The sequence below is a fragment of the Scleropages formosus genome, chromosome 12 (assembly GCF_900964775.1).
Source record: "Scleropages formosus chromosome 12, fSclFor1.1, whole genome shotgun sequence".
NCBI lineage: Eukaryota > Metazoa > Chordata > Actinopteri > Osteoglossiformes > Osteoglossidae > Scleropages > Scleropages formosus.
Window position 1 is genome coordinate 21,610,465 of NC_041817.1, and position 14,857 is coordinate 21,625,321.

At 43.3% G+C, this 14,857-nt stretch overlaps 1 protein-coding gene across 3 annotated transcripts; it reads right to left on the reverse strand.

Moving 5' to 3' along the window:
- Positions 1-1,853: 1,853 nt before the first annotated feature.
- Positions 1,854-12,019, reverse strand: LOC108927780 (CD99 antigen-like protein 2). Of its 3 annotated transcripts, XM_029257104.1 has the most exons (11): positions 11,796-12,015; positions 11,587-11,658; positions 9,321-9,353; positions 9,061-9,114; positions 8,102-8,149; positions 7,766-7,810; positions 7,426-7,482; positions 5,732-5,755; positions 3,165-3,281; positions 2,915-2,968; positions 1,854-2,802 (listed from the first exon to the last, which is right to left on the reverse strand). In XM_029257104.1, the coding sequence occupies exons 2-11, from the start codon at positions 11,645-11,647 to the stop codon at positions 2,774-2,776; spliced, it is 522 nt and encodes a 173-aa protein (XP_029112937.1). In that variant the 5' UTR covers positions 11,648-11,658; positions 11,796-12,015; the 3' UTR covers positions 1,854-2,773. The 3 variants fall into 3 exon arrangements, with proteins under 3 accessions (XP_029112937.1, XP_029112939.1, XP_029112938.1); XM_029257106.1 differs by lacking the exon at positions 9,321-9,353 and having other exon boundaries at positions 11,796-12,019; XM_029257105.1 differs by lacking the exon at positions 5,732-5,755 and having other exon boundaries at positions 11,796-12,016.
- Between the last annotated feature and the right edge of the window lie 2,838 nt (positions 12,020-14,857).

Sequence of the window (14,857 nt, forward strand, 5' to 3'; positions counted from 1 at the left end):
TTCCTGTCCAACTGCCATCTGTAAAAAAAGAAAAAATGGACGTTGCACGTGCTTATGGGATGAACTGGGCAACATTTGGCATTGAATAGCAGGTCATTCAAGCCAGGTTTTCAACAAGGGGCAATGATAGCCTGCTACCTTGGGCCCTCCTTAATACAGAAACTGTGAACAGTTGTTATTAGCATAAAGGGATGCTGGGTAATGTGAAGAGTTGTACAACCGTTGTTGGGACTGTGAGGGATTCTAGTGAGTGACTCAGTGAGCATGTGGTGATTTATGGAGGAAGTTTTATAGATGCTGGCTCTGGAAAAAGGGGGTTCTGTGATTGAAACAGCAAATGTCTGGCTGTCTTTTCTGTTATCTTGCTTGTTCTTCCTGATTTTATGTGTTGTCGCTCTTATGTTGGAAATTCAATTTAATGTATTTTTACAGAGTGCTGAACAAGTATATGAGTGATTGAGATAGTGTGTTCTACTGACATGAGTGACCCCTTGTAAATAGTGTATCTAGCAGTGTAAGTCACCTTGGTGAATGCGGTGTGTGGGCTGAGAACATTATATAGAGTTCATTGAAAATTGCTTTAGACAAAAGCATCTGCTAAATAAATAAATGTAACAAAGGTATAAGACAAAGAAACAAAAAAGACAGTTGACTATATATAGAGTACAGCATTATTCATGGAGTTATTAAAGCTATAAATATGTCTACTGGCCGTGGAGGAAGGGAGTAAAAAAAACTCCAAACTGAAAGTTAAGGGAGAAAAAAAACCTCTGGGTGCCAGTGGCTGCCCACTCCTCCTGGGCATTCTAGATTAAAAATTACTTTTAAGTCGATTTACAACTAATAATAACATGATGCCACATCCACTCCATCAAGTCAAGTGACTGCACCTTCCACCAATCAGAGCAACCAAGGATAAAAGAGGCAGCGCTGGCCCACAGGGTTGTGGAATCTCTTTTGAGTCCACTGCACCTTAGTGGCAGGCAAGCAGTTGGCACTTGTGCCTTGTTCTTCCAACCCCCTTTTCCCTGATTCATGTCCCCTTGGTTTCGGACATACTGATTCATCTCCTCAGTTCTCATCCCATCCCACAGGTTACATCTGCGTATCCAGCAACCTTTGCCTGTCCCTTGTTCAAGTGCTGGTCAATAAACAACCTGCAAATATGTCCTCACCCTTTCCCTGATCTCCTGTCCTCGTTAATGGCACATGAAGGTAATAAAGTTGTTATTCAACTTTGACACATTAATAAGTTCATGTAGTACCCCTCAATAACTGGTGTACTGACTTGTTTATGGGGGGTGCGGTGGCGCAGCAGCCTTAGCTAGGTCCTGCTCTCTGGTGGGGCTGGGGTTCAAGTCCCGTTTGGGGTGCCTTGTGACAGAGTGGCATCCCGTCCTGTATGTGTCCCCAGCCCTGCGTTGCAGGGTTAAGCTCCGGTTCGCCACAGCTCCGCTTGGGACAAGCAGTTTCAGACAGTGTGTGTGGGACTTGTTTATATAGAATCATTTCTTTCAGTCAAATGCGCAACTTCAACATATGGCTTATAACATGTTTAATGAAAAAAGCAACCAGATTAATAAAGTGGATTTTATTCATAGTAAAAGTCAACATAAAATCTGAGTACACAAATACTTAATGTTTAGAGAGTAGCTGAGGAAGAACAGTGATTTGTTTCATACAAATCTTATAAAACTGAAAAAAAGCAGTCCACTTCAGAATAACAACAATTGGTGACTTGTACAGTTTCAGGCTCCCTCTGCAAAGTCAGTTGATTCACTTAACTGAACATTTTTTCTGTACTTATAATGTTAGGTTTGTCTACAAAGCTTCGCAATGATTTACTCATTTATACAGCTGGATATACCGTATTTTTACTGGAACAACTCAAGGTAAGCACCTTGCTCAAGGGCACTACAAGAGATGCGATGCAAACCCAGGCCTTCTGAGTATAAGACGGAAACTGTAACTGCTGCGCCACCTGCTGTCTCTAATAAACATAAAGTGTATTGAGCGTTTGAGAGTTAAAATGATACATAATGTCCCATCCTGCAAAAGCAAAGCAACGATCCCGATATGCAAATTTTGTATCAAAATCAGACCGCATTTGGCACTTTCATACAAAACATTTAAAAATCCATCAACTACATTTTTATAAATGTATTTACAGTTTATAAAATGAATGAAAGGAAATCTACCTATTAAAACATATATGCTTCCCTGTTACAGGTCACCCATCTTTTCCAGCCTGTAACAAAATGGTGTTAAATCATCTCTTTTTCAATACAGAAACCACAAAACATACTGAATATGAAGAATTACCTGCTTCCTAGTGCAGTGCAGGTAACAAAACTTGTCTTTGGTTTAAAGATGATGATCAAGCATCCCAAATTAACATGACTGTGGCACAGCTTTTACTTTAATGATATGACAAATTAATTCACACCCAAAATAATGAGTAAGGCCATTTCTTTTAAGGACCATTCCATTGAAACATCTTTATAAACTGTTTCGAAATCATTAAAAAATAATACCTGGTACTTTACCAGAATTTCTTTAAAAATACGTACAAAAATTAAGGCGTATTTTGCTGCGTAACACCTAAAAAAGTGGTATTGTTATATTCTCATAAGCACTTATAAACATTTCTACCGCTGAACTTGGTCAGCATAACTGACAAGACCTGCACTGTTCCGGCATCTAACACATGGAACATCTGAAAGGTGTTCATCAAGTAAATTCCTCCTGGGTTTTGTAGATTCGGCTCCAGCAGTCATGCTGTGTTCTGCAGATTGCTAAGAACTGCCGAGAAAAATAACACATTCGTAATAAGAAGGACGCTTATTATTGCGCATTTAAAGTGGCACAATAAAATGATAGGAAGCTCAACGCAAGTGATCGGCAGACCCCTTACCCTGAGGCTCAGTCTGGTTCTCCTGAATGTTCTTGTCGGCACGTTCAGGATCACCTGAAGGGATGAGTGACTTAGAACAATCTCAAAACGGCCTGCAGTGCACGTGCAAACATGGCCGTAAGAGGAAGTGCACTGCTTTCTAATCGAGGAACCCCCGTCTCGCCCGCCCGCTCTCTCTCTGTCTCACACACACACACACACACACACACAGAGGAACACAGAGCCACGACTGCTGGTTAGGCACACCTACCGCCTTGTACTTTAAAACACCACTTCTTCTTCTGGTAGGCAAAGAAACTGGTGGCGGCACCCAGGATGGCGACACCCACGGCACTCAAGATACCAGCAACTGGGCCAGATCCAGCATCTATATGGACAATAGAGAAATCACAAAGTCCAGCTTCGCATTCAAGAACGGCTTCCTTCGGTGGAACAGAAGCGCAGCGGGCTGACCTTTCGGTGAAATTAATGGCTGACCTTTCGGAGAGGTCCAAGTTCAACACACAAAGGAAACACACGCACACATTTTCAGAACCGCTTGTCCCGTAAGGGGTCGCGGAAACAGCGCGGGTTAAAACAAGAGTTGATCTACCCTAAAAGCAAAGGAGCCGGAGGAGGCGGGGCTTTCCACAAGGGGGCAGCACGCAACTATTGCATTCAAATGCTGTATTACTGTACCCCGGTGACAGTGCACTTCCATATATGGGTTACCCTGCAGCTGGAATTTACCAGTGTTTAAAAAAAAAAAAAAAAAAACACTGTTCAGAGAAACATTCCCAATGAAATTTACAGACTGTCTAAAAACATCTGATTTTTCAGTCAGAAGTTTAAGTATGCATGGTAACCCCAAGCAATACCTCCATGGGCTGAGCCGGCCAGAGGAGTAAAATCAAAGCAACGGACAAGTGTCCGACACCTCTGGGAAGTGCTGCAGAAGAGCTGGGAAGACATGGTGCCTCATTTACTCATCATCAAAGTTGTTCACCAAATACCTTGGGAATAAGCTCTTGTTTCCAGCACGTGTACTCAAACTTTTGACTGGTACCGTATGTCACTACTGCAACAGCTACTATTTTAGTCCATCAACAACTAGTAATAGGAATCAATTCATAGTGTTGAAAATATTCATTTCCTCTTTTATTCTCAATAATTAAAACTGTTATCAAACTGAAATGAACTGGTCAGTGTGAGTGTGTGTGTGTGTGTGTCCTTCTACCACACATAATTAACTGCCGACAAAACCACAAATTCTGCTGACTCTGACAGTTAACTCGGAAATGTACTGCAAAGTTATTGCAAAGCAGGAAGCGTTAAAAACATAAAAAAGGAGGGAACCACATCACAATTTCCTGCACAACAAATGCATTCGTACGACAACTCTCTTTTCAAAAAAGTACAATGCCAGGATGAACAAAACACTCCGCAACAACGTTCCATAAGTGCAGCTTCCAACAGGAAATGGTCATTTAGATGAGGTTCAAAGTAAAAAAAAAAAAAAAGATAGCTCAGGATGTACATTTTTGCTTAAGATCATGTGAGCGCTGGAAAGGTCTTTAGACAAAAAAGCGTGCGCACCGTTGGGGGTCCCACACCTGGGCGACGGGTCTTGGAGATCACTGATTCAACACTAAGGGAACTCAGACTGGAAAATATCTGCTGCCAGATAAATGTAAGAAAAAGTCCCAGAAACTCTTTTCAAACCTCCATAAGGATGACAACATAAAAAATTAACAAAAATGGACAAAACAGCCCTTTGCTCTCAGCCATTCCTTAACACAGTAAAACCCAACTTCAGTTGAAAATCTTCTGATCTGAAGATTCAAAATATTTATTTTAGAGTTTATTTATTATATAATACAATATAAAACACACGAAATATAAAATAGACTTTTATTTTACACTATACTAGATATCTAGCACTTCAGCAACCTGGAGACCCTACCATCCTGGGTTTTTTTTCCTTCTTTTTTCCAGCCTCTCCTACTGCTTCACAAGGCCATCATTACCTCATTTGTGGAGTTACACTTGATGCAGCAGATGGAAAGATCAATAAACAGTCCACAGCGATTTCCCGAAATCTGCATCGCAGTCATCATTACAGAGGCTAAATAAGAGGGCTGTCCGTATCAAAGCAGGGAGCAGGATGCCCAGCGATGCATGAAAAAAGGCTCCTGGAACACAGAAGAGAGGGGGAAAAAAATTCCCCCAAGACAAGAAACAAGAGGAAAAAGCTCCAATCTCTGCTCTCCCTTCTCTTCAATCCCTCTTTAGGGTAATCAAACCAAACTTTCAAAAAGAGAAATGGGGAAAAAAAAAAAAAAAAAAAGAAGATATAAAGTGGGAGTTTCCAAAGGAAGTCGGTTATTGGGAACAATTTTGAAAAGAGTGCGGTACAATTATCGCTCTTTTCATCGCTGCCTCATTATCAAAGAAATCAAATTGTTTGTACGAACGCACATTTTTCAGCAAGTATGCAGACCTCCTATAAGCTACTTTAACAGTACAGATGTTATAAAGGAAATAAACACAAACTAGAATCTCACACACACACACACACACACACTGTCTGAACTGCTTGTCCCATACAGGGTTGCAGGGAGCTGGAGCCTAACCTGGCAACACAGGATGCGGGGCTGGGGGGGAGGGGGACACACCCGGGACAGGATGCCAGTCTGTCACAAGGCACCCCAGGCAGGACTTGAACCCAGGACCCACCAGAGAACAGGACCCGGTCCAACCCACTGTGCCACTGCACCCCCCCCCTCCAAACTAGAATCCTGATGCTATTATAATGTGAGTTCTAATTAACATATTTACCATGATGCTTCTTGGTCCCATCTGCTGAAATACAAAATAAAAAAGAGAAATCAGTCAACAGTAAAGCATTTAATACAGAAAGAAAAACTGTTATGTACAAGATTCTGTGTTTTTATAATAACATTATTTGAACAGCAGATGGTGCAGTGGTCAGAGACGTGGCCCTGTAGTCTGAAGGTCTCTGGATTGAATCCCATTCCTGTTGCAGGACCCTAAATTAAGATACTTACCTCGAATCAGTACAGTAAGAATGTTCTGCTGTGTAAATGACGGAAAAGCTGATTTTGTGAACACACACACACACACATTTTCAGAACCGCTTGTCCCTTACGGGGTCACGGGGAACCGGAGCCTACCCGGTAACACAGGGCGTAAGGCCAGAGGGGGAGGGGACACACCCAGGACGGGACGCCAGTCCATCGCAAGGCACCCCAAGCGGGACTCGAACCCCAGACTCACTAGAGAGCAGGACTGCGGTCCAACCCACTGCGCCACCGCACCCCTTTGATTTTGTGAACAATTCTTTGTAAAATAAAGGTTAATAGTCTGTCATGTGTCTATTTTTTTACTTTTTAAAATATTTTACCTTCTTATTTTTCAAATTGTATATATTTATTTATTCATTCATTTATATTTTTGTTACATTTCTACCCAACCTAACAGCACCAGACAAATTATTTCAAAAGTATACCATGTCTTCTACAGGGGACAATTTCATCCGTTGGGACCAAAACAGAGACATACAAATGACTACATTTACATGATGCTTTTCTCCAAAGCAATTTACAGGGTTAAAGTCACCATTATTATAGGCTTACAATCATTTACCCAGTTGGGTAATTTTACCGAACAATTCAGGGTAGATACCTTGCTCAAGGGTGGTACAGCCAGAGGTGGGGAATCAGACCTGCAACTTGGGGGTCCAAAGGCAGTAGCACTAACCACTACACTACCAGCTGTCCCCTAAGGTCCCTTTTGCAACCCAGATGTACAAGGAGCCTTCTGATATTTACATAAACAGCACTCCTTCAAATGCACACATTTTTAAAGATGCCAGAAGAACAGTTTTATCTCCTGGAAACCATAAAGGACGTCTCCCATGTGGTTAAAGGTTACTTTAGTTCTCCATGTATGTCAGACACAGACATAATATCAGACTGGGTCTAATCTGACTACTCAGCATATGGCATCAATTACAGTGGAAAGTATGACTTTCCATTTCGCAAAGAACAAGTAATTACCGCTGTAAAAAATATGAAGCTGCTCGTTCTGACTATAAGAACTACTTTGCAGCAGAAAATTATTTCTTCCCTGCACATCTCTTTCAGGCTACTCAAGTAGCAAATGAAACTCCATATAACACCAGTTTCTTCGAGTTCTCCACCAGTAGCTTTGGACAATGGTAATTTTCACCTCGCTCTCACAGTCCTCAGATGGGATTTACCACACTTTTGAACCAGTAAAACTTGCTTTCCCTTAGTTTTTCTCAAAGTATGAAACTAAACCAGTAATTTAAAATGAAAGGAAAATTGCCCATACTGCTACAACGTCTAGGGATTTGGTAAAAGAAGAACAAAAAAATGATAATACTTATTTGATGATGAGTGACAAATAAAATGATCATAGCTTTGTGATGGCGGTAGACATAGAGTAACTGCTCGGCAAAGGTTGAGAGCTCTGTGTTTAACTTTTACCTGGTTCAGAGTCACCGCCATGTTGTTCCAGGTCCGAGTCGCCAACGGGACCAGTATCTTTAGAAGAAATTGCAAACTTACAACCCCCTTAAACAGAGTTCCTACTTTTTCAATGAAGATACTAATGACAGAGAGCAAGTTGCTATCCTTTCTCAGCATTAACACTGTCAGAAAACACACATGGACAACGTAGAAGAGAAAGGGGGTGAAAGACTCCTTTTTTACTCTTATGCTGAAAAATGTTTTGAAAATATGCATGAAAAATAGCTATAATTATTTATTTAATAACATTGGAGGTATTATTCTCTTCAGCGTTGCACGGGAGTCCTTTGTGTCTTACCAGTCTTCGAAGGATGGCTTATTGTGGGTTTTCTCGTCTCGAGATCTATGGGGTGGCAAGAATGAAAGCATGAGCAACAGCAAAGGTCACATGCAGAATTTTTGAAGATTTTTTCCTATCTCATAATGGCTAGACAAGCAGACATACTGCCACCAAAACAGAACACTTCTTCTTCCAGACACCTCATGCTTTAACTGGTGGCTCATGGCAGGAAAGGTGGCAAACAGGTGTCTTTACAAACAAAGGAACAGGAGAACTGGTGGAATTGCAAAGCCTCAAACGATCAGGAATATCTAGGCCTTGAGGTTTTTTTGATTATTATTATAATCCTTTTACCTTTTGGTGGTTGTTTTGAGCTTTCAGGCACGAAAGGAACTGCTTCACCTACAGGAGAAATAGAAAATTTGATATTTTTATCAATGGTAAGGAAGCTATACTGTGCCATTTTTTTTAACCAACAACCCTATCCCTAAGATTAACCCTAATCGTAATCCCTAACAAACCCTAAATCCTAAAACCTAACACTAACCCGGACCATAAAAGCTAACCCTAACCCTTACCCTACGCTAACCCTAACCCTAACCTAACCCTAAACCCTAACCACAATCCCTAAAACCTAACCCTAACCCTAGCCATAATCTCTAACCCAAACCCTAACCCCTACCCTAGCCATAATCCCTAAAACCTAACCCTAAACCCAACCCCAACCCTAACACTACAACTAACCGTAACCTTAATCACTAACCCGCAACCTTAACCGAGGGGACACAAAACAGTTCCTTTGACTTGACAGCTGGACATTTTTGTGGTAGTGGGTGGAATCAGATCTATAGTCAGAAACTAAAAAGGTACAAAAACAACAAACACAGCTACACCATACAGCTGGTACTGTGAACAGAACCAAGAGGCTGAGCACATGCATTTGTAGGAGGTCAACAGTGTTCACACCTCCTGTTATGCTCCATGGAGAGCACTTAAGAGACAGGTAACTGGCAGTGAATAAGAGGGCAAAAATCTGTACAAGGGCTCAATAGAAGAAGCAATATACTTATTTACAGTGGGTGGCACCTCCCCCTTTTATTAAACACACTACTTACAGTCTACTGCCATATTAGGAAACACTTCTATCACCATGCTAGGAAAAATTTCTACGTGGTCCAGGGAAACTGACATCACTGAAGCTCCAAGAGTCCTGTTTTTATAGGGCACATTTAGTCATTATTAGAAATGAAAATATGTGTGTGGGGATGAGATGTTTGAAAAGTGCTGAAATACTGTTCTGCACATGATCTTACCCGTAACTGGGCTCTTGGGTTTTACAGACGCGGGTACGGTCCAAGTTGTTGAGACTAAGAGAGAAATGAGGCATGTGTTTGACAAAAAGGCATTTGTGTCTCAAAAAACTCCAAGTCACAGTGAGCTTCCAGATTCCAGATACACAGACCATTGGACAAACAAGCCATCCATTCATCTGGTGGGCCGACTACCTCTCACTTTTCCTGCTGACCAACAGGCCAGAACGCACAAACATTTGCACAACTCCAGAGCGTCTTACCAGTGGTATCAAAAGCGTCTGAAAGATCAAACCCTGAAAGAAAAGCAAAAAGAAGGAAAACATCCTTGAGCACCTTAGAGTTGTCAGTAATAATGAAATTATGTGAGACTGCGTTGCCGTAGGAACCTGTAAGAGCGATATGATCGCGATGAACCCTCCTTCTTAATTTCTATACAAACAAGTGCCATCAGACACCGAAGAAGCCCGGATGCATCTTGAATGTTCAAAGAATATATTATGGCCTCAGGCTGCAGCATCGACAGGGGGACAACGATAAGCATCGGGACGTACCCAAGTCCATATCTGTCATCGAATACAAACTCTGCTCTGAGGAAGAGGATAAAAATGCTTTCCATATGTACTCCCACTTGATGGCTTTCATAAGCAACGCTCTACTTTCATTTGGATTTATTACCAGCCCCAACAATATTCAGCTATGTATACTTGCTCAAAACTTTCCAGTTCCGACTTTTCACCGACTGCATTTAAAAGAGGATTTTTACTACAGCAGGTCAGAAGGATGCTGCACGACGCACAGGATATCAGTCTGTGTCATTCCACAGAACTCCGTTCAGATAAAGAGATGCAGTTTCATTTAAAGGATCCGTGATTTGCATATATGAAGTAGCAGATTTTTAAATCCCACATAGAGAAAACAGGACATGGGTTAACAGTACCCTGGGTTCAGTCAAAATGCCACCATGTTTTACTTCAATTGAGGGTTTTTTCTTTAACCACAGTATTTATACTGATTTTGCAGAGAGCAAAGGCACTCATCCCACTTAAGATGTGGTTTGCTTCGGAGGTATGTCATCCCCCAGCTATGACCCAGAGTTCCACAGCAGAATATTTAAATGGGCCAAGTCGTCGAAGGAGGTCACTAAATAGGCATCTCCTGCCCACTGCTCCTCCAGCAAGAGCTACCCTAAGGCAACAGATGAATGGCTAGACAAGACAAAGTGTCAGAGATGTTGTTTATGGAGCACAGTGTTGGATGTGGACACGTACTGCAGACAGCCTAAATAAATTTAATAACTGCAATATGAGTTGGGCCAGCAGGCGGTGTGGTGGTTAGAGTCATGGCCTTTAAACCTGAAGCTTCCTTCTTGGAATTCACCCCCTCCCCCCGGTAATACTCCTTCTCCATCATCTAACAGCATGCAACAAATATATTAAAAGGCCACTGTAAGCCTGCAGCTGGATGCGGACACATTGAGTCAATACCCAAAAAATGTGGTTGTTCCGACATTACTGCAGCTGTTATGTTCTAAGTAGAGTGAAAGTTAAGTGTTAGACATTAAATTTGATCTTTTACAGCATTTATGCTCATAAAATCATGTCAATCATTAAATTCCTACAGGAGGTGCGGACACCTCTTCGCAGAGGGCACGTGAGGTAAGGTCTAAGTCGGTCACCAGCTGAGCTGATGGATGGACGCTGCAGCCGAGACGGTGCCCATCTGGAAATGGGCCGCCAGCCTGTGGTCTGACTCTACCCGATCCAGGAAATTCTCCACAGGGAAGAGAACCAGTTGAGAGAAGGAAAATATATTTAGAACATTATGTTATGCTCATGCTGCAGGGCTCATAGGAGCTCAAATGAAAACGTGACCTTTGGTGATAAAGTAAGCAGAACATGCAACTAAAAGTGAGAGTTCCTGACCATCGTCTGCTGCAGGTACCCAACGGTCAAAACATAACCAGGGGGACCTGTGACCAGACTAGAGCCTAAGACTCACCACAGTTCCAACTCTAAACCAATTCATTAAATATCACTTTTATTATGAAAACTCAACATTAAAAAACTGTTAAGTGTAAGACAATGAAAAAAGTCAGAATAACCCCAAGTTATTGACCAGTTATTTACACAGTATTAAACCAAATGGTCATCTAAGAATGGTAAAAATATTATAATCCACATAATGTGTCCAGGAAAAGTGTAAAAATAACATTACATACGATTAAATATGATCAGCAGAAAGAACTGCCGTTATATTAAAAAAAAAAAAAACACATTCACATTCCACACATGGTGTCCAGGTACATCCATCCATCCATCCATCCATCCAATATAATGGCAGCAAGTAAAGGCTGTCAAATGCCATTTTTACACATGGATAGTAGTTTAAAAACTAGGACTTTTCCTACTGTTACTTTGGAGAGAGGGAGTAGTGAATATGAATTACTGGGCATTTTGCACTCAAGCTGGACGACCAGGACTTGAGGAAAATGAAGAATCCCTGAGGAACTTGATGGAGATGTTTTACCTTGAGCTCTGGCTCCTACTGACAGACTGGCGACAATGAAGGTCCACAAGAGTGGCATCATCTTGGCTGAGCCTGGAGAAAATGTTGCCAGCAGAAAAGAAACAGTTTTCGGGGGGAGGGCTCCACTCGTGTTATTATAATTTCAGTAAAAAGCTCAAGCATGTTTAAAAAAAAAAAGACTATAAATTCCATGAAAAGCAAGAACTTACGCGGGTGCGGCGGTGTCCTCCTCCTCCTCCTCCTCTTCCTCCTCCTCTTCTCCTTCTCCGTCTCGTGGGTCTCGCCACCCGAACTGTCTCTCGTCCGACGGCGGACACGGGCTCTGCGCGTCCCCGCTCAGCCGCGCCCTGCGCGCGCCCGCACCCGTGCCAGCGCTCGGCACGTGGGTTGCACGGAGTGGACGGAATAACCCGCACTCTGGCACCATGTATATTTTATTTTTCTGCTCGTTTTTCCGCAAGGCTTTTGTAAGAGACGTTTTAAAAAGTCAGTGAAGGAGACAGAATTAAAAATAAATACATTAATATAATTGGAAAGGTGTCGTATCTTTCAATATTTGTAACTCTGCCGTTCGTATAGCCGCCGGCGCAGTTCTGCTGCTGAGTTTCCTCTACATCCTAAGACAAACTAACCACAACTGCCTGTGGGCAGTTTTCATCGTTATTTTTTATTATTTCTTGATACTTACAATGTGTCCTAAAATATATCGTGATAAACTTTTATCTTGAGTAAAAGAGGGAGTCGGTTAGTTGCCACTTCGTTGAACCGTTTTGTACGGGCAGGTTCAGAGCGCCCCCTAGCGAGCATTTATAGAATTTGTATAAAGAAAAATTATTTAATTCTGGATTATTCACTTCGACCCTGACCACTCAAAATTAACCTAAACCAAATCTGCAAAAGTCTTATTTTACCATACACTGCTCTCGTGTATTTATCGTGATCGTTATTATAATTATTAGCATTTTTACTGTGGCAGTTTGCAGAACCTTTGTTTGATCAGTAATGGGGGCAGCAGGTAGTGTTGTATTTCAGTATTGAAGGCCCTGGGTTCGGGTCCCACTCCAGCTGTAGAACCCACGACCGAGGCAGGTGCCCCGAACTGATACAGTAAGAATCCCCTGCGATATAAATGGGTAAATTGTGATTAAGTTGCGTATCTAACACTGTAACCCACCTTGGCCGAAGGTGTCGGCAAAATAAGGGAATGCTAGTAATAATAATTAAAGAGGGTAATAAATAGAGAGAAATTGCAATCCCAGTATCATGTTGTTGTTTAGTAGAAGTGCAATGGTCTCGCGCGCTCGGCACCGGTACATGATCCGCAGTGTTCCGTGCAACAGGCGTTTATTTTCCTTTTTCTTCCACGCCTTCGCACCGCCTGTTGTTCAGCGAATGGACACATCTGGCGGAAAGAAAACAATAAAATAAAGGCAGTTGTTCGGCCACCTGGATGCAGGCATCGTGCGGCACGCGCCTCCCTCGTGCGCTACCGCAGCCGAAGCGCAACTCCCGACCGGCCGTCTGCGGGGAATCCGTCACGTGAGGCTGGCGGCGCGCGCCGGGGGGAGACCTGCAGAATACCGATCGACCTGCCTCCCGGCGGAGCGGAGGGCAGCGGAGCACGCGTTTGCGCGAGCGCGTCTCGCGCCCTCGAGAAGAAACTTCCCCAGACCGCGCCGTCACCTGGAGGGCTTTTCTTTTCCTTCCTCACCTGAAGTCCGCGGATCGAGAGCACGATCGTGTCCGCGGAGCTCCGATGCTCTGCTCATAAAGGTTATTAATATTTGTGTGTGTGTGTGTGTGTGTGTGTGTGTGTGTGTGTGCGCGTGTGTGTGTGTGTGCGTGTGCGTGCGTGCGTGTGTGGCTCTGAAGTGTGGGACCACTGACGGTGGACCACCCCGGCGTGTTGGCGTCTCCACAACTCCTCCTTAACACCCCGACCCGGCGCGCGAGCCAATGCGGATGCCAGGCGTGGGCTCCTCGAGACGCGCCGTGTCCGTCCTCGCGCTCGTCACATCTCGAGTGTCCCTCGGCCCGCCGGTGACATGCAGTCCCTCATCTCCCCGGTGACCAAGGCTATTCTGGTGGCTTTGTTCATCTTCGCCATCCTGCTCATTCTCTACGTGATCCTGTGGTACATATGCCGGGACGTGGATTGTGACCACGGGATCTGATTTTATTTGTCTCTGTGTGTGCGCGCGCGCGCGCGCGCGTGTGTGTGAACTGCGCTCGGACCAGAGGATATAAACGTCGCTCCCTGGCAGTGGACATCGCAGGAGGTCCAGGGTGACCCCGGTAAGTCCATCGGCACCACTGGACACGTCCAGCCTCGTGCGTTCACAGTGACCCGGTGGAAGGCATCATGTTCTCAGAAAAATGTGACATTTAAATTTTCCTCAGTTTAGATCAATGAATGTGTCGGCTTCCACGTCAATGTGCCGTTCTCACGTTGCGCCTGGTTCGCACACAGTGTGGGGGCGTTCAAAACCAATGTATTCTTCATGTTAGTTGTATTCACAAACCTTATATTTCTAAAAAAACGCCGCCTTTACGTGGAGACAGCATGATATTAATCTTGCTGTTATTATTACCTGAATACGGTAAGTACATCAACTGCTGTCAACCTGAACAGAACTGTGATTTACACATGAACAACAGATTGTTGTGGAACACAGTGGGTATCCTAATTTTCATATCCTAATATTCTCAATATTTTCTCAGTGTAACATCTTAAATGCGTTGTTGTTGCAGAGAATATATCAGGATGTTTTTAAGAGGAACAACACGTGCGGACCGCTACATCCTTTGTGTTTTTCTCATAATATCGGCAGTGCTACAATCATGCGTAAGGTATACTATAGTAAAAACAGTGTACATTCCAGTTTGCGCCAACCAAACCAACCAATATCTATTCTTCATATTTATTATATATTCATATGCGCAAATAATATTACAAACGAAAGAGAAACGCGTGTGCGGTTTGCTACTTTCTACATTTTGGCCTATTGATCAAGAGCACACGAAAAAAAAGTTTAAAGTGGAGTGCGGGGGGGTGACAGTCGCGCGGACGTGAGCGCGTGGCACTAACACCCCCCCCCCCCCCATGCAGGCTCCGGCGGCGTTGCTCCCGCGCGACTTCTCGGCGTCCAGCAGCGCGAGCGCACAGAGAGTAACCTCAATGCTCTACACTCTTGCTGTACATCGCTACGCTAAACATCGTCAGAAGCATTTTTTTTTTTTTAATCTGCATCTGCCTTCATAAGGGCATAAG

What these genes read in the sequence shown, in the direction of transcription:
- LOC108927780 (XM_029257104.1), bottom strand. Translation starts at nt 11,647, where the DNA reads ATGATGCCACTCTTGTGGACCTTCATTGTCGCCAGTCTGTCAGTAGGA. An exon ending in TGGCGGTGACTCTGAACCAG is followed by an intron (nt 5,756 to 7,425) that starts GTAAAAGTTAAA and finishes TTTGTATTTCAG; the next exon opens with CAGATGGGACCAAGAAGCAT. An exon ending in TGGGACCAAGAAGCATCATG is followed by an intron (nt 3,282 to 5,731) that starts GTAAATATGTTA and finishes TTGTCCATATAG; the next exon opens with ATGCTGGATCTGGCCCAGTT.